We start from the raw sequence: 19,244 nt of genomic DNA, 5'->3' as shown, positions 1-19,244 counted from the left end.
TAAGCAGCTCCACCACCCTCCCACCCCCAAAGCACCCTTACGCTCTTACATACACCTCCCACCCGCCCCAGCCCCTTACAACCCCTGGTCTGTTTTCCGTCCCTTTAGTTTTCCTTTTCCAGAATGCCATATAGCGTGTTGTGTGGTGTGGGGATTCACTCCTTGTTATCACCGAGTAGTGTTCCATTGTATGAATGCAACACAGGCTGCTTATCTATTCATGCATGTAAGGACATTCTGCTTGTTCTTGGGTTCTGCTGATCATGAATAAAACTGCTATAAACTTGCTTGTACAGGATTTTGTGTGAACATAAATTTTCTCAGTCAAGGTTTTGACAGGTCATTCCTCGAATTACTACCAAAAAAAAGAAAAAAGAAAAACATTAAAGTCTGGGATGACGGTTACATGCAGTCTCTCTTTGAGTACAGAGTATCCACAGGAGAGGTTAAAACAGGTTTTTAATGACAGAAAATCTGATGAGGTTTGAAGGTGTTTCCAAAGGAAGAGGATAATTTTTAACAAGATTGGAAATCAGAAGTGACATAAAGAAATAAATTGGTGTCACAGTGATTTAACTAAACAGGCAGTCCTCAATTTACAAACTCTAGATTCACCTGTGCCTTAATGTATATAAAATGGCATGAGGGGAAGTGAATTCAGGGTCTGAGTTCCTGGGTTTTGTTGGAAGAGCTAGTCTTTGTTTAGTTATTCAGAGGATGTGGGTAGAGCCTTATAAGTACAGAGTTGTATCTCCTGCAGATAAGAGCAATGCAACAATAGTTTCTATTAAGCAGCTGGTGGAGGAACAGGGAGTTATTACAATTGGTTATATCTCATTTTGTTCGCATTGAGAGTATTAAAGTCTTTCCCATACAATGTAAAACCCTGTTGTTATGAGGCAGATATTCATACTCTCATGTTCTGATGAGAGGCTACTCAGAGAAGGTATGCCACATTTCCAAGTTTACACAGCGGAAGAATTAGGACCCTGCCATTTTCTCTATCCCCAGTGTTCCTTGTCTTCTTCCACGTTATGAAGGAAGCCCTAAGCCATGTAACTGCACCCATCGTGAAAGAGAGAGGGCTGAGGTTCTCCTGGTAACTGCTGTTGGCAAATGCTCCCCCTATGATTTATCAGGGGCAGATCTTACTAAGCTGTAGGGCTAAGTAGCCTCTCTTTTGACCACTGCCCACCTGGATGAACGTTGATCTTTTCTGCCAAAGACCCTTGAGTTTTTCCTTTTTTACCCCAAGTTGTATTGAGACATAACTGACATGTAATATTGTATTAGTTTTAGGTGTTCCTTTTTGTTTTTTAAATTGCTTTCAGCTTTAACTTGTTTCTTTTTTTAATAAAAATTTTTAATGCTCATTTTGAAGAGAGAGAGAGTGGGGTTGGCGCAAAGAGAGGAGACAGGAGACAGCAGACAGAGGATCCGAAGCAGGCTCCGTGCTGTTCGCTCAGAGCCCATCGCAGGGCCTTCCATCCCACGAACCTGTGAGATGCCGACCTGAGCCAAAGTCAAGAGCGGCGCGCTTAAGGGACTGTGCCACCCAGGCGCCCCCTTAACTTCTCTTTCTTAAAGAATTCCCATCCCAGGTGTGCAAGCACCGAACTTCCTCATTTTTGTTCATGGACAACAGGCCCGGAGATGTGTGGTGTCTCTGGAGCCACACGAGACAGAAATCTGTGCCGACCCACACGGTTCACTTTCCATGCAGAGAGGACTAGGTCTGGGCAGCCTGAGACTCCAAGCTGTTAGGGAAGGGAAGGGGGCTTGAAGGTTAAGTAACCTGAGCTTCGAACTGCCCTCTCCCCGTTCCCCAGCACTTACCCACAGCCTCTGGGGGGCTGGCTCCTCTGACCGCCCCACTGAGCCCGAGCAGGACTCATCCGAACCCCCCCCCCCCCCGGTTCCACCGCCCCTCCGGAGACCCCCCGCTGCCCTCGCACTTCCTGCTGCGTTCTCGGCAGCGCCAGGCCCGCCCCTCCACGCCTCCGAGGGAGGCTGGCGCCGGGCGAGCTCCTCCCCGAGCAGCAGCCGGAGCGGCCACTCCCTGCGCGCCAAGCGGGGCTGGGTTGGGGGCTTTGCTCCTGCTCCCTGCACCTCTCAGCCGGGCGGCGGCCGGGGCGCTAGTCCTCGTGGCACGCCCCGCGCCCCAGTCCTCTCCCCGGTGACTCCCCCCCGCGCTGCGCCGCCCCGCGCCTCCGGGACCATGCTGCGCTGGCTGCGGGGCTTCGTGCTGCCCGCGGCGGCCTGCCAGGACGCGGCGCCGCCGACGCGCTTCGAGACCCTCTTCCAGAAGCTGGACCGCAACGGGGACGGCGTGGTGGACATTGGCGAGCTGCAGGAGGGGCTCAGGGGCCTGGGCGTCCCCACCGGCCAGGACGGCGAGGAGGTGGGTCGCTGCCGGGCGCGGCGGGAGGGCTGCAGGAAGGCGGAACTGTGCGGCTGCCGAAGCTCGGGGAATGGGGCGCGCGGCCAGCGACCCCCGGAACCGCTGCGCGTCGGCACCTCCGAGCCTCCTGGTATTTTTCCAAAGGAAACCCTGCGGCCCACTCTTAACGATTTCAAACGTCTGTGCCGCAGTCCTTTTGGTCTGACGTATCTCGGCCCCTTTACCTGCCTTTTTTGCGAAATTTAATCATAAAGATTTTTTTTTGTTTTAGCTCTCATTGAGTTTATTGTTTTCTTTTTCTTTGTTTTTTAAGTTCTCAGACTTCAGTGGGCCCCAGAATCTGTAAAAAAAAAAAAAAAAAAACCAAAAAACTCACATTTTGTATCTCTCAGAAGCTGCTTTGTTATACCAGCTAGTTTTGTCTAGCGTTTCAGAACTTGTGAAAACCAGTCGTGCGTTTTTCCCAGCTTCCTGTTGAGGAGAGGCAACATTCCCTTGTTTAAGACTTTCGTAATGTCCTAAGTACATACATTGACCTAAAGCGTTGGCTTGTCGCTGAGCAGTTTCAACTCCTATGAGTCATTTTGATTGTGCCTCTGAAGTTCATTCCCCTTAGCGGGGTGGGGATACTTGGAACCCCGCCAACCGCTCTGAAACCTAAGAGGACACTGCGACATTCCCCATCCCAAGAGGGAAGGTGATTTAAACTATAAGAGCCAACAACTGTTTCACAGTTATATTTTAAGCTACTCATTCAATGTCTTTAGTAGATCCCTTTAGTTTACTATTTCTTAGCGAGTCAGGTGTAGTAAGTTACAACTTTTAGAAAACTGTCCATTATGTCCACAGTTCATAATATTCACTTACAATTTTTAAAAGTTATGCCTATCTGTAATTAACTTGCTCTGTTTCATTTTTGATATCGATCTCAACTCCTGCCCCTTCAATTTTGCCAAAGATTTTTTTCTATTTTATTTATACTTTGAAAGAACCAACTTTTGATACTTTTTGCTGATGGTCTCTTTTTAATTTTTTTTTCCCATTAATTTCTGTGTCTTTTCTTCTACTTTCTTGGGGTTCATTTGCTCTGTTTCTAATTTTTTTTAAGTTGACTGCTTGATGCCTTAATTTTGAACTACAGTATCCATTTAATTACTTTTTTTAGCTGCATCCCACAAATTTGTATTTTTGTTATTTAATTCCAAGTATTTTCTCATTTCCAATGTGATTTCATCGTTGATCCATGAATTATTTATTATTTAAAAATTTTTTAATGTTTTTAATTTATTTTTGAGAGACCGAGAGAGAGAGAGAGCACAAGTGGGGAAGGGGCAGAGAGGGAGACACAGAATCCGAAGCAGGCTCCAGGCTCTGAGCTGTCAGCAGAGCTGGACGTGGGGCAGGAACTCATGAACTGTGAGATCATGACCTGAGCCAAGGTCAGACATTTAACTGTCTGAGCCATCCAGGCGCCCCTTTATTTATTTAAAGAAAAGTTTTAATGTTAATTTTTTGAGAGAGAGAGAGAGAGACAGAGTGTGAGTGGGAGATGGACAGAGAGAGAGGGAAACAGAATCTGAAGCATGCTCCAGACTCTGAGTAGTCAGCACAGAGCCTGATGCGGGGCTCAAACCCAAGAACCATGAGATGATGACCTGGGCCAAAGTCTGATGCTTAACTGACTGAGCCACCCCGGTGCCCCAGACTTATGAATTATTTAAGTATGTACTTTAAATTTCCAAAGATATGCTGTTTTGGTTGGTTCTTTGAAAATATGAATAAAATAGGCAAACCTCTGGTAAAGCTGATTAAGAAAATAAGAACTCAAAATCAGAAATAAAAAATGTCTTTAGTTTTCCAAATTTATATGTGAACAAATTATAAAGTAAGTTATATAAAAGTATGTGAATGCAAACATAGAACAGGATGGAATATATTTATCGCTATCACACACAGACATATATTATACATAAGCATAAAATGTATTTTATACATACATATACATATATATAGTATTACTCCCGTGCTTATGCTAGATATTATTGATTATTCCCAGCATTTTTACTTTTTTTTAATCTTTATTTATTTTTGAGAGACAGAGACAGAGACAGAGAGTGAGTGGGGGAGGGTCAGAGAGAGAGGGAGACCTAGAATCTGAAGCAGGCTCTGAGCTGTCAGCACAGAGCCCGGTGTGGGGCTTGAACTCCTAGACTGTGAGATCATGACCTAAGTCCAACACTTAACCAACGGAACCACCCAGGTGCCCCTTGACTTCTTCAATAAAATGTTAATAATGGTAGTGACACTTGAGTGACTCAATTGGATAAGCTCTGACATGGATTCAGCTTGAGTCATGATCTGGTGGCTCATGAGTTTGAGCTCCTTATTGGGCTCCACACTGACAGTGTGGAGCCTGCTTGGAAATCTCTTTCCCTCTCTCTCTCCCCTTCCCCTGCTTCCACACTCTCTCTCAAAATAAATAAACTTAAAAAAAAAAAGGTTAATAATAGTTATTTATGGATGGCAGGAGTTAAATTACCTTTTTACTTTTTTCTTAACAATTTTTGTATTCAATTTTGAAAAATAATTGTATATTATTATAATTAGGGGAAAATAGAGGTTTTTGTTTTGTTTGCATAAGTACCACCTCCTCTGAGATGAGCCTATCTGGACCACCCTCTGTGGAAAAGTTGACCCTACTATATGTAGATCATTTGTTTCACATGTCACTTACTGTCATCATTTTCAAAAGGTATTATTTTCAGTTACTGCCTGTGCCTTCCACTAAGACCAAGCATCTGGAAGATGAGGGTCATGCCCTAGTCACCTAAACACAGTAATTCAGAAAGATTTAGGGCTTTGATTGGAAACAGCCTAAATAAGGCAAGTGGCTCATTTGAGATAATTACACAGAAAAATATAAAATTTAAGTGTAAAGCAGTTGTTAATGCTTGTATTTCCAGCCTCCGTAGGACAAGATAACCGAAAATCTTCTTATTGCAAGACACCAAGAAATGCGGGATAAAATAAGATAAATATATATTTTTTTAATGAAGACTTATTTTTTAAGATCAGTTTTTAGGTTGAATTGAGAGGAAGGTGCAGAGATTTCCCATATGCCCTCTGCCCTCACCTGTCACACACGTAGCCTCCCCTATTGTCAACATCACTCAACAGAATGGTCCTTTTTTTTTTTTTTAACCAAGAGTGAACCTACACTGACACATCATTATCACCCAAAGTCCATAGTTTATCTTAGGGTTCACTCTTGGAATGTATATTCTATAGGTTTGGACAATTGTATAATGACATGTATCCATCATTACAGTATCATACAGAGAATTTTCACTGCCCTAAAAATTCTGTGCTCTGCCTCCTCATCCGTGTCCCCCACTGCTAATCTTTTTATTGCCTCCATAGTGTTGCCAGATAAAACATCTTTTTACATGCATAAGAAAACAGCAAAAATCTAATCAAACTGTCTTGGTTTGAATCTTGGTTCTGCTACTTACTAGTTAACTTTGGACAATTTTCTTTTTTTCTCTTTTTTTTTAAATTGAAGTACGGTTAACACACGTTACATTCGTTTTGGCTGTACAGCATAGTGATTCAGCATCTCTGTTCTGTGGTGTTTATCACAAGTGTAGCTATGATCTGTTACAATACCATTAACCATATTCCCTATGCTGTGTCTTTCATCCCTGTGACTTACTCATTCTGTAACTCCCCTTCACCCATTTTGCCCGTATCCCCACCCCTCTTTGGACAATTTTCTTAATCTCTCTAGTCCCAGTTTCCTCACCTGTGACAGAAGCAACACTAAATCTTACCTCATAGGGTTATTGTGAAGAATAAATGAATTAAAATATGTAAAGTACTTAAAAAAACTGCCTGGTACCTAATAAGCAATCAGTTAGCCATTAGCCTTTATTTTTTTTAAAAATTATTTATTTATTTTTAGAGAGAGCAAGCATGAGTTGGGGAGGGGCAGAGAGAATCTTAAGCCCCGATGTGGGGCTTAAGGGCGGTAGGACCCTTATTTCATGACTTGAGCCAAAATTAAGAGTTGGATGCCACTCAGGCACCCTAGAATTATTTCTTTATCAGACAGGATCTATGAAAACAGCAAAAGGATTTGTTGAGAAAGTTTGGTGCCCCCCTCTGAACTGTAGACCATCATATCTATTTACTTCATGAGTGCAGTGTGTGTAGTGGCTATTATTATGAGCTGTGGAATCAGACCACTTGTGACCTTAGGTGAGCTATTTAATGCCTGGGAGCCTGAAATGTAAACTAAGAATGGTTAAGAGCTGCATAGTAGGAAGCACAAATATTAATATCATTCAATTAATGTTTTTGAATAGTGCCAGACATTGTTCAATGAACTGGGGATATACTGGTGAACAAGAAAGACAGGGTCCCTCAACTGTGTCCTTACAACTTTATGTATAGGAGGTCTATGTTGGATAGGTGGGTGGGAGGTAATTATAAGCAAATAAGGAACAAGATAATTTTTAAAAGTGGGAAGAGCTAGCTATTCAGCAAGAATAGTTGCCTTTTTATTAATGAGACTATCAACTCTATGTTTTGTTTCCTCCTATCAGTTCTGTAAGATTCTGTCAGTCTGTTTTCCTTATTGCTCTGGCCATTACTTTTGTCTTTTCTCCTTGGACCACTGGACTCCTTTTGTCTTGTTCTAATGTTTATCTTTTGAGAGAGAGAGAGGAGAGGGAGAGAGAATGTGAATGGGGGAGGGGGAGAGACAGAGGGAGACAGAATTTGAAGCAGGCTCCAGGCTCTGAGCTATCAGCACAGAGCCTGATGCAAGGCTCGAACTCTCGAACTGTGAGATCATGACCTGAGCTGAAGTCTGACACTTAAGCAGGTGCCCCTGGGCCACTGAACTCTTGTGTCCTGTCTGGATGTCTGTCTTGTATGACTCTTTGTGACTACTTGCCTTCCCTGTGGACTATACAGTTCTTTTTTTGTGGGAGAATTCATTCTCAATTTGGGGAGAGAGAGAGGATCCCAAGCAGGCTGAGCATTGTCAGCACAGATCCCGATGCGGGGCTCCCTCTCATGAACCAGGAGATCATGACCTGAGTGGAAATCGAGTCAGACAGTCCACCGACTAAGCCACCTCAGTGGCTCCTGTTTGGATGTAATTTTTTGGCTCTTTTGGGTAAATACCAAGGAGTGTGATTGGGCCACACCACATCTAATGAAACAGCGTTAGATGTTTGCCACTGCTCAACAGCTCTGGGGGGGAAAGTGTTTATTGCAAAGCCTACCATGGTACTTAGAACTAACAGTAGCATAACCTCCACCTAGAGGCAAACCTGTGGGTGTTTCACGGACATGTGACAGACCTCGTTATGCTGTCAGTACTTGACAGGGTGAATGAATACAGTAAGAGCTAACAGATAATGGTCAGATTAAATTTTCTTTGTGAATTAAAAAAAAGGTATTTATTTTTGGGGGGGAGCAGTTTTAGGTTCACACCAAAATGAAGAGGTTCTAGAGATTTCCCATTTACTCCCTGCCCCCACACATGTATAGCTCCCCCCATTATCAATATCTGGCACCAGAGTGGTACCTTTGTTATAACTGATAAACCTACAGTGATACATCATTATCACCTAAAGTCCATGGTTTATCTTAAGATTCACTTTTGGTAGTGTCCTCTGGGTTTGGACAAATGTATAATGACATGTATCCATCTTTATAGTATCATGTGGAGTATTTTCACTGCTCTAAAAAAATCCCCTGTGCTCTGCCTATTCATTCTTCTACCCTTTCCCCCAGCCCCCTGGAAACCACCGATCTTTTAAATGTATTCGTAGTTTTGTCTTTTCCAGAATGTCATATAGCTAGAATCATATAGTGTGTAATATTTTCAAATTAGCTTCTTTCACTTAGTAATATGTATTTAAGTTTCCATATTTAAGTAATATGCATTTAAGTTTCCTCTGTCTTTTCATGGCTTGATAGCTTATTGCTTTTTAGTGCTGAATAATATTCCATCATTTGGATGTACCACAGTTTACTTATCCATTCACCTACTGGAGCCCATCTTGGTTGTTTCCAAGTTTTGGTAATTATTAATAAAGCTGTTATAAACATCTGTGTGCAGGATTTTGTGTGGACCTAGGTGTTTTTTTTTTTTTAAGTTTATTATTTTGCGAGATAGAGAGCGCACAAGCAGGGGAGGGGCGGAGAGAGAAGATCCCAAGTAGGCTCCGCACTGTCAGCACAGAGCCCGATGCGGGGATCCATCTTATGAACCAGGATATCATGACCTGAGTGGAAGTCAAGAGTCAGTCAACCAACTGAGTCACCCAGGCTCTAGTGTGGACATAAATTTTCAGCTTTTCTGGGTAAACACCAAAGAGCATGATGGCTGGATTGTGTGGTAAGAGTGTGTTTAGTTTTGTAAGAAACTGCTAAACTGTCTTCCAAAGTGGATGTGCTGTGTTGCATTCCCACCAGCAATGAATAAGAGAGTTCCTGCTGTTCTGCATGAATTTTAATATTCAACTTTTTAAAGAGTACTCCATATTTAGGAAAATAAATTACATAAAAAGTGGAGTTTTTACTGTGAAAGTATGCTTCTACATTTCCAGTGGAGCAGGGGAGAGACCATAGGTATATGCATAGGGGAGCCAGAGGCTCTGGGGAGTGGGATGAAGAAGTCACAGACATTGTTTATGAAGATCTCCTGATTTCTCTCTGGGATCCCAGCTGACTTAACTTATGTCCATTTTGAGATTATCCTCCTGAGCATGCTGCCAACATCTGCAAGGACAGAGCTGGGACCCTGGCGTTGGAGCAGCCTTGACCCGGAGCCATGGCAGATACTGGCTGAAGTTAGGGAACTGGGGGTGGGGGTGGGGTAGAAGGAAAGGCTCAAGTGAGCTGATTTTCATTAGGTCCCCAATTCTTAATCTTTACAACAATATTATGCGCCTCAATCTTTCTAGAAGGCTTTTCTAAGATGGCGTCACAAAACAACTTAAAAAAATGTTGGACATCAACCACCAGTCATTATGGCCCCACAGTCCATGCCCTAACCACCACCCCCTCCCCTTCACCTCCAACCTTTTCTCCAAAAAGATCCTCTATCTTTAGAGAAAGTCCTGTGCAGAGAGGTCTTTCCAGAAGTTTGGGTGAAGGACATGAGTTGTCCCTCCGAGGCTCCTCCTGGAATGGCGTGAGAACCAAGGCATCTTATCCCCCTGACATCCGAGCACAGCCCGAGCACCAAGGCCTCTGCCTGGGGCCAGGCCCCAGAGGGTCCTAAGGGAGGCTCCCAGCAGTGAGTCCCCACGGACCAGACGCACCTCACGCCTCTCTCCTAGAGCCGTTGCGATGGTCCCTCCCCTTACTGTTTTAATCTCCGCCAAGGAGCCTGGGGGGGGCGGGGGGGGGCGGGGTGAGGGGGACACTGATATGATAGGTCCCTGCCGGCTGGAAGTGTGGTGCGCAGTATCGCCTTCCTCCCTCTCGCTTCCACTTCTGGGAGACTTGTAGGGTCCACAGCATGGTCCATGTCGGCCGCCAGAGACATCCCAAATGGATCCCCTTTATGAAGAACTCTTTTGGTACATGGATCATAATGAATATGGGACCCTGGACATCCTTGACCTTAAGGAAGGCCTGCAGGATATAGGGGTCATTGATTTCTGGGAGGAAGGGCAGGTGGGGCCTCGGGGCTGTGTTCGGAGAGGTGTGGGGCTGGGAGGTCTGGACAGGTCCTGGGCAGAGAGGGGTGAAGCCAAATTGACATATTCCCAATTGACCGGCTGATTACCCATGTTTTACCATATTAAGAATAACTCACCACAGTTAAAACTTTTCTCAAACATTTTTCTCATTATTTCCCCTGGCCCTCATAAAACTTCCAAATTCAGATGGTTCTCAAGATGTTGACTACAACCTTGTTTTGGGGGGGTCACCTCATTCAATGTACTCACCTGTTATTAGCAGCCTCAATAGGCATCTTGGCCTTCCCACTTTGGGGAACTGGGATAATCACTATATGTATGTTTGGGAGTGAGGTGATAGTTAGAAATTGTCTAATACTATCTTTTGGTTTTTGTCTCCGGAAGGAGGGCGTTCAGCCTGAGTGGCTTATAGTCCTGGGGTTTCACCAGTACCAACCTTTCCTCATAGCAAGCCTTAATTAGCAGACTTTTGAAGACTGAGCTCAGGCATCATTACCTCTTAGAATCCCTCTTTTTTCCCCAGCTGCCTAGATTCCAGGTTGCTTCTCAGTATATAATGCCTTATACCTGTTTCAATCACTGTGTTTCCAAATTATTTTTTGTTTGGAAATTATTATTGAATAGAATTACTTTCCAATTATATTTGCTCTTTGAGTGTAGAATGGGAGATTCAAGAGTATGAGGACCATTGAATTCATTTCAGATCATTTGGTACTTTGTGCTCAAAAATCTCTTGGCTGAGTTCTGTCAATGTTAAGATTTAGTAAAACTCTTCTTACTAGCTGTGTGATCCTTGGGATGATGATCCCAAGCAGATCAATCCAGCCAGTGATTGATCAATTGTATTTTGGGTATATTCTCTATGTCAAGCACTATGCCTCAGTTTCCTCATTTGTAGCATCAGAGGCCTGGATTGGGTGTTGTCTATGGACTAGGCCAACCCAAAATGTTATCTTTGAAAAGTTCACTTAATTTTTTTTTATCTTTTATTTATTTCTGAGAGAGAGACAGAGAGAGAGAGACAGAGAGACAGAGAGACAGCATGAACAGGGGAGGGTCAGAGAGACAGGGAGATACAGAATCCAAAATAAGTTCCAGGCTCTGAGCTACCTGTCAGCACAGAGCCTGACACGGGGTTCGAACCCACGAACTGTGAGATCATGACCTGAGCCCAAGTCGGACGCTTAACCGACTGAGCCAACCAGGCATCTCAATTTTTTAATCCCTAAAACAAAAACTAAAATGTTTTTCTTTTTAAAGCTAAATATCCTTTAGACTTACTTAAAGCCACTCGTGCACTTAGGTTTTCAAGTGTGACTTGTATTTGTTTATTTGATACAAATATGCTTTCATAAGAAAGTCTGGTAAGCCATTTCAATTCTTGAAACACATTTTTTCCTTATCAAAAAAAATTTATTTTTTTTGCAAATCTTTTGGTTTTGGTAAGAGATGGTGTGAGCCATGTAAAGGCTTTGTATATCCAGTGATGACTGACGAGGGCTCACGTATTAAAACCAAGGAAGAGTTAACTCTAGAGGGTTTCAGCAACTACACAGAACCTTATACTTGAGGGGAACACTGATGTGGCTTTTCCTCAGGTAACAGTGACATCTTGAGGGGATTCTGATGTGAGTTTTCTCCCACATGTCTCCAGTGTCCCTAGTAGACAATTCATTTATATAGATTAATAATTCAATCAATTAAAAAATAGAAATGGTACTTATATAACATAATGATAAACAAGAAAAGATGTAACTTTTTGTTCTGATAACTCATAGGCTTCTTTTTAAAAAATTTTTTTTAATGTTTTATTTATTTTTGAGAGAGAGAGAGTGATCAGGGGAGGGTCAGAGAGAGAGTGAGGTACAGAATTTGAAGACAGGCTCCAGGCTCTGAGCTAGCTGTCAGCACAGAGCCCCACACGGGGTTTGAACTCACGAACCATGAAATCGTGACTTAAGCCAAAATCAGACACTAAACTGACTGAGCCTCTCAGGTGCCCCACTAGGTTTCTTGAATGATGTTTTATTTGGCTTTTTACCGTGAAGGGGGAGAGACTGAATATACAAGAATGAACAATGGCTTGCCTGTATTTAAAATTGAACTTTGGCTCACAACTTGTAGCAGTCCTCTCAGGAAACCAATTTTCTGTAATAACGACCCTGGGAGCCAACCTGCTATAAGTAAGACTCACAGGAGGCCAGACTGCAGTCTCTGGACAATCCTGGGAGCAAAATAATAACTTCTGTAACAGCCCCAAATGGCCAGAGATTGATCGATAACTGACAGCTTCCATAATTTTTATCTCCATTTCCATATCAGGACCAGAAAGCTGAATAGGTACACCTAACCAATCACACAGGATGCCCCCACTTCTATTTAGTTTGCTCACAGCTTCCCCAGGCCAAGAGCTGCCAATCAGGGCACACCCGAAGCCCCCCTTTTCCCCACTGTAAAACTTGCCCACTCCGTGCCTGCCTTTGAGCCTCAGCCAAAACTGACCATGGCTGATTCCTTTGTTCTGTCATAAGCTCAGAACAAGTAGCCTTTGCTTTTCTCATTTGATAGGTCTTCATTTATTTCTACAGAGGAATACAAAAGAAAGTTCAAATGGGAAACCCTGGTCTTTCATATTTTTATAAGTTGGAGTCCTTATTTACCACAAGAAGGGTTAAAGTAATATGGATTTAAAAAATCAAGCTGTTCAAAGATAGGGTCGGGGATGTCTTTTAATTTGTAATTTCTGAAATGATAATTGTTCTCTGATATTTCCATTGACCAAAATACAAACTTCTGAGATGAAACTTTAGTTATGTAAATGGGGCCCCAGAATGCATCTCAGTCTTTGTGTTTGAGTGAGTAATCAAGAAACAATGTCCAGATGAAAACGATCCTCAGTCTAATTTATGAAAGTAAACAGCAGTAATTATTTTGCAGTGATAATATAAATGTATTTGCTTTCAAAACTGTAAGGAATAATTGATGGTTTTTGAATTCACACTGTTTAGGTTGCAGATGAGAGAATCCTACTCACACTATGTGAAGCAAAAAAGGCTAGAATTCTTTGTAGATACCTTTTATCAGATTGGGGAAACACCACTGTTTCTAGTTTGCTCAGAGTTTTTGATCATGAATGATAATTGAATCCATCAGATGGTTTCCTGCATTTATTAGGATGATCATATGATTTTTATTCCATTAAGTGGTAAATTACAAGATTTTTTTATACTGTTAACCTAACCTGATGTTACTGGAATCCATTCATCTTGTTATATGTAACCATACGTATCGTATATAACTGTATATATAAAATCATATATGCACGTATAACTATATATAACATATAAAACTACATATATAAATATAAAACTATATGTAAGTAAATATCCATTTTGTATGTAGTATTACAGTTTTATATATTGTTAGATTTGATTTGCTACTTATTAGATTTTTGCGTCTATTTCACTAATGACATTGCTTACAGTTTTCTTTCCTGGGAATTTTTTTTTTTTTTTTTAATTTATTGCTAGGAGAGAGAGAGAGAGACAGCATGAGCAGGGGAGGGTCAGAGAGAGAGGGAGTCACTGAATGAAACAGGCTCCAGGCTCTGAGCTGGCAGTCAGCACAGAGCCCGACGTGGGGCCTGAACCCACGAACAGCGAGATCATGACCTAAGCGAAAGTCGGACTCTTAGCCGACTAAGCCACCCAGGCGCCCCTCCTGGGAATGTTTTAAAATTACAGATTAAAATTTCTCTAATACTTATAGGCCTACTCAGATTTTCTGTTGAATTTTATTTTGATAAGTTCTTTTTTTCTAGGCATTTGGCTATTTTATCTTGATTTCATATTTTTTGATATAAAACTTTATAATATCTTTCATATCTGTAGTATCTAGTGATTTTCACTGTCACTGTCATTGGCTATTTGCCACTTTCAGGGGTTTATCAGTTTTACTGATAAAGAGCCTTCATTTGTATTATTGATTGTTTCAATTATACACTGTCTTCATTTTACTCTTTATTTTTTTCTTTCAACCTTGTTTCAAACTTTCTAATGTTTTGAGATTGAAGTAAGCCTTGTTGACTCATCATTGATTTCTAGCCTTTCTTCATTTCTTTCTTTTTTTTTTTTAAATATTTTTATTTATTTCTAGGAGATAGAGAGAGACAGCGTGAACAGGGGAGGGTCAGAGAGAGAGGGAGACACAGACTGTGAAACAGGCTCCAGGCTCTGAGCTGGCAGTCAGCACAGAGCCCGACGCGGGGCCCGAACCCACGAACCGCGAGGTCATGACCTAAGCGAAAGTCGGACGCTTAACCGACTAAGCCACCCAGGCGCCCCTTCATTTCTTTCTTTTTAATGTTTGTTTATTTTTGAGAGAGAGTGTGGGTGAGAGGCAGAGAGAGAGAGAGAGAGAGGGTCTGAAGCAGGCTCTGTGCTCACAGCAGAGAGCCCGATGCAGGGTTCCATCTCATGAACCATGAGATCATGACCTGAACCAAAGTTGGACGCTTAACTGACTGAGCCACCCAGGTGCCCCTAGCCTTTCTTCACTTCAAATTAGGCATTTAATTTTTAAAAATTTTTTAAAAATATTTTTGAGAGAGAGAGACAGTGAACAAGTTGGGGAGGTGGTGGGCAGAGAGAGAGGGAGACACAGAATCTAAAGCAGGCTCCAGGCTCTGAGCTGTCAGCACAGAGCCTGATGCAGGGCTCGAGCCCACAAACCACAAGATCATGACCTGAGCCAAAGTCGGATGCCTAACTGAGTGAGCCACCCAAATTATGCATTTAAAATCACAAATTTTACTCTAGGCTTTTATTATATCTTATGAAGTTCAGATCGTTTTCTTTCTGAGTTTGAAGCTTAGAGGCCTGGCCATTTCACATTCTGCCACAAGAAGGCATTGTTTTCCCCGAAAAGTGTGACCATTAATCCAATAGAGTCTATAAACTTTGAGTGGGTGATTATGAGTATCTTAACAGGCAGAAGGTTTATATTTTGAGTGGTGGTGGTTGAAGGCTTGCATGTAGTATCAAATAACATAATTTTATTTCTTTCTCAAAAGCGGTGATTTGTATTAATAGAGATAGTTTGATATGACAGCTGTTTATAAGGATCGCTTTTTGGAAAAGATTATTTAATTATTAATTATTTAACTTTGTAAATCAAAGGGAAAATACTGTTAAAGATATTTAAATCAAGTGTGTGTTTTTTATATTGGAGTTTATAAAATGCATGTCTTCTGGAAAACAGGCAATCTGCTCAAAGTGTATGTATGTCTCCAAATAATTTTGCAGATTAGCCTATTAAAAATATCTCTTTTTTTTCTTTTTTGTAGAAAATCTTAACTACTGGTGATATCAACAAAGATGGGAAGCTGGATTTTAAAGAATTTATGCAGTACCTTAAAGACCATGAGAAAAAAATGAAATTAGCATTTAAGAGTTTGGACAAAAATAATGATGGTGTGTCTTTATTTTCTATTCAGCACCAGCTATGAAGAAGCCCTTCTCATACTTCCAAGAGTGTAAAACAATGTGTATTTGGTCTCTTTTTTGGGGGGAAAATAATTATTAATAGTGTTTATACCTGTTTTTCTTAGAGATGTGATTTTTCTATAGGATTTATGTGTTAGTGAAGAAAAGACAAAGACATAGCTTTGTCTACTGAATTAAAAACTGAGTAGGGCTGTTTGTAAAATTTTCACTAGAGAATATTATGCTTATTTGACTTAAAGTTATAGATTAAAAATAGTTATGTTTCCTTGTTCTCTGGTCAAGAGATATTTATCTTTGTTCATATATATTCTAAAATTTAAAATGTTACATATATCCTAAATATAAAACGTTATATATTCTGAAATTGAAAAAAAACTTTCAAGTTATTTTACATTTAATAAGAACCAGTTTAGAGCAACTACTCTCTGATCATGGAAATTGGGGGGGAAAGTACTAGATAGACATTTAAATATGTATCTTTTTTCCTTTTGTAATTAAGTGAACTCTACCCCCAATGTGGGGCTCGAACTCACCACACTGAGATGAAGAGTTGGGTGCTCTACTAACTGAGCCAGCTGGGTGCCCCTAACTATGTATCTTCTCACTGGGATTATGGTTTCACTATTTAGATTAACAGTTAATGGAGTCCCAGTGGATAGAGCCAAAACAAGTGCCACTGTAGGAGAAAGGGAGGGGTCACGAAACCCTTATCACTCGAGGCAGCCTTTGATAGGAAGTGGAAATTTATTTTTTAAAAATTATAATGCGTAAGAAACTTAATTTAAAAAATGCATCCTCAAACCCCTCCCCATATATGAGTAGCCAGGGGCATTCCATTCACAGACTTGTTATTCAAAAGCATGTTAAATAGATTGAGGAGAAAATATGGGTCAAACTTGGGGTGGTTAATTTTTTTTGTAAAAGGTCAGAGAATAAATATTTTAGCTTTGTGGGCCATGTGGTCTCAGTTGCAGCTACTCGTCTCTGCTATCATAGTAAAAAAACAGCTTTAGGCGGTATGTAAATGAATGGACATGGCTGTGTCTCAATAAAACTTTATTTACAAAAGCAGGCAACAGGCCTTATTTGGCTGGAAGGTCATAGTTTGTTGCCCCCTCGTTTACCCTGAATATAAACTTTAGTTAAGCATAAAGCAAGTTTCTTCAAACAAACAACTAAACCCTTTGAATGGGTTTGATGATAGTTCAAGTCTGTGATGTTCATCCAGGGAGCGGAGTTTGTGGTGGAAAGTAGTATGATTCAAACATTTGTTACCTCCTCCTTTAAGCCTTACACACTGGATGTCCCAAGTCTAGCCTTAGTCCAGTCTTTTGGCAAAATGCACTTCGTACAATCAGCTTTACTCCTCTGCAAACTTTCGTCCTTTGTTGAACCCACTACGGTTCAGTCAAGTAGCTAGGACTGTGTCTATAGTGGTAGGACAGGCGGTAGCAGGGAGATGGGGCTCCCTCCCACCATCTGCCAGATAAGCAGAGGGGAGTCATCCTGGTATATAAGTTGAGCACATATCAGTTGCCCATTTCAGAACATTCTAAATGATCCAGAGGTAATAATTAAAGGTGGAATTTTATGATACATTTGTAGTAAATGAAAACAGGTTTTCCTTAATTTATCTTATTTGTAGATTTTGAAACAGTTTCTTACTGTAAGTTCATGTTTTTATTAGACCTCTTTTTTAATGGGCTCATGAGACTCTATTCTCATATATATATATTTAAAGTTCATTTATTTACTTTGAGAGAAAGAGAGTGAAGAGGGAGGGGCAGAGAGAGAGAGGGGGAGAGAGAGAATCCCAAGCAGACTTCACACTGCCAGCACAGAGCCCAAAAGGGCTCAAACCCACAAACCATGGGGTCATGACCTGAGCCTAAATTGAGTTAGCCACCTAACCATCTGAGCTACCCAGGTGCCCCTGTCTATCAGACTTCTTACAGCAAAGCATATACACTCTTTCCTTATTATTTGTGGGTTCTACATTTGAGAATTTGCCTACTTGCTAACATTTAACCCCAAACTAAGTCCAAAATCAATGCTTGCAGCACTTTTGCAGTCCTTCACAAACATGTAGAGTAGAAACAAATTTCATTAGCGTGATGAACACATTTCTAGCTGAGATAGAAGAAAGTGATGCTCTGCTTTCTGGTTTTAGCACTCACACTGTAGACACGTGTCCTTCTGCAGTCTACTTAGTGCCATGGTTTTTTTGTTTTGCATTTTTGTGTTTTTGTTAGTGGTTTTGCCATTTAAAATGGCTCCCAAGCATAGTGCTGAAGTGCTGGCTAGCATTCCTACATGCAAGAAGGCTGTGATTGGCCTTAGGAAGAAAATATTTATATTAGATAAACTTCACTCAGGCATGAGTTGTTTTACTAAGAGCCATGAGTTCAATGTTATTGAATCAATAATATAGTATGGTATTGTGTATTACCATATATTTATATACACACAAAACCAGGTTTTATATTGACAAGGTTTTATATTGACTGGTCGCTGAAAATGTTGTGACCAGAGGCTCACAGGAACCTACCCCTGTATTTCCCATAGGAATAATGGTTCAGTATTTGATAATTCAGAGTTTATATTGACCTTGTAGAACATAGCTACCATGAATAATGAGAATACACTCTGTATTTAAGAGTGTAGTTATAAAGGAGAATATTCAGAGTGGCATTGGAGGAATTTCATTGCTAACAAACAGATGCGTCTAACTGTTCTTATATTGCACAGATTCTCATGTTTTACTTTTCCTCTCCCCAGGAAAACACTCTCCAAATTCTGGGATTTCTTCAAAGTCCTCTTAAATGAAGTCTTTCATTTCACCACTAACAAGTCATTTTTGTCCTCTTTTCCTGGAGAGCCTTGCCATTAGTCCTAGTTTGGCATCAGACTCTCATGCTTTGTTTTGTTTCATCCTATTTCATGCATATCGGTGTAGGAATCATGAGTCTGTGTGCTGCTCGAGGGGAATTCAGTATTTAATTTTATTGCTTCTATTTTCTCTTTCTTCCTTTCTTCTGATTCTTCTCATTCTGTCTATAATCATGCTCTAATTTCTTTAATAATAATTTTCCCTCTTCCATCGTCCTACTATCCCTGCTTTCTTTAATTTTACTGCCAGATTTCTCAGTGGAATAGTCCCCACTCTTTGGCTTTGTTTGGTCATTTTCTACTTCCTTTTAAGCCAATGCAGTGCATCTTTATGCATATGAGATGCCTAGCCATTTATTAAAATGTAGAGGTGCATACTTGTGAAATGAATAGATCCTAGCTTAATGGAATTTACTTCAAAGTCAGAGCATCTTGATTTGAATTTCAGTTCTTCTGCTGCTTAATGTTACTCGGTCATGCCACGTAAGCCCTCTTCTCTAGGTGGCATATCATCATTCACCTCCCAAGGCTTTATGATTTCTAAGTGAAATAATGTCTGTGTACTTGTTTAGTATATTTGTTAAATTTTGAGCTGGTGTTGTAGCATGTATTTAAGCAAATCTGTAACTCACCTAGGTTCATAAAATTTTGCCTTTCTGAGTCCAAGGCTTTCCCTTAAAAAATGAGAGATGTAAAATTCATGATTTCTAAGATCCTTATCAGTTC

General features: G+C 41.0%; 1 protein-coding gene across 2 annotated transcripts in view; it reads left to right on the top strand.

Annotated features, from left to right (window-relative positions):
- The first annotated feature begins 2,054 nt into the window (after positions 1–2,054).
- Positions 2,055–19,244, top strand: part of SLC25A24 (solute carrier family 25 member 24) — a 53,189-nt gene continuing 35,999 nt past the window's right edge. For both annotated transcript variants that reach the window (XM_039254975.1, XM_039254974.1), the window contains exons 1-2: positions 2,055–2,401; positions 15,470–15,596. In XM_039254975.1, the coding sequence (XP_039110906.1) occupies positions 2,219–2,401; positions 15,470–15,596 (310 nt within the window). In that variant the 5' untranslated portion in view covers positions 2,055–2,218. The remainder of the gene's footprint in view (positions 2,402–15,469; positions 15,597–19,244) is intronic.

This window comes from Hyaena hyaena, unplaced genomic scaffold (assembly GCF_003009895.1).
Source record: "Hyaena hyaena isolate Hyena2069 unplaced genomic scaffold, ASM300989v1 scaffold_504, whole genome shotgun sequence".
NCBI lineage: Eukaryota > Metazoa > Chordata > Mammalia > Carnivora > Hyaenidae > Hyaena > Hyaena hyaena.
This window is presented reverse-complemented; position numbering and strand designations above follow the sequence as displayed.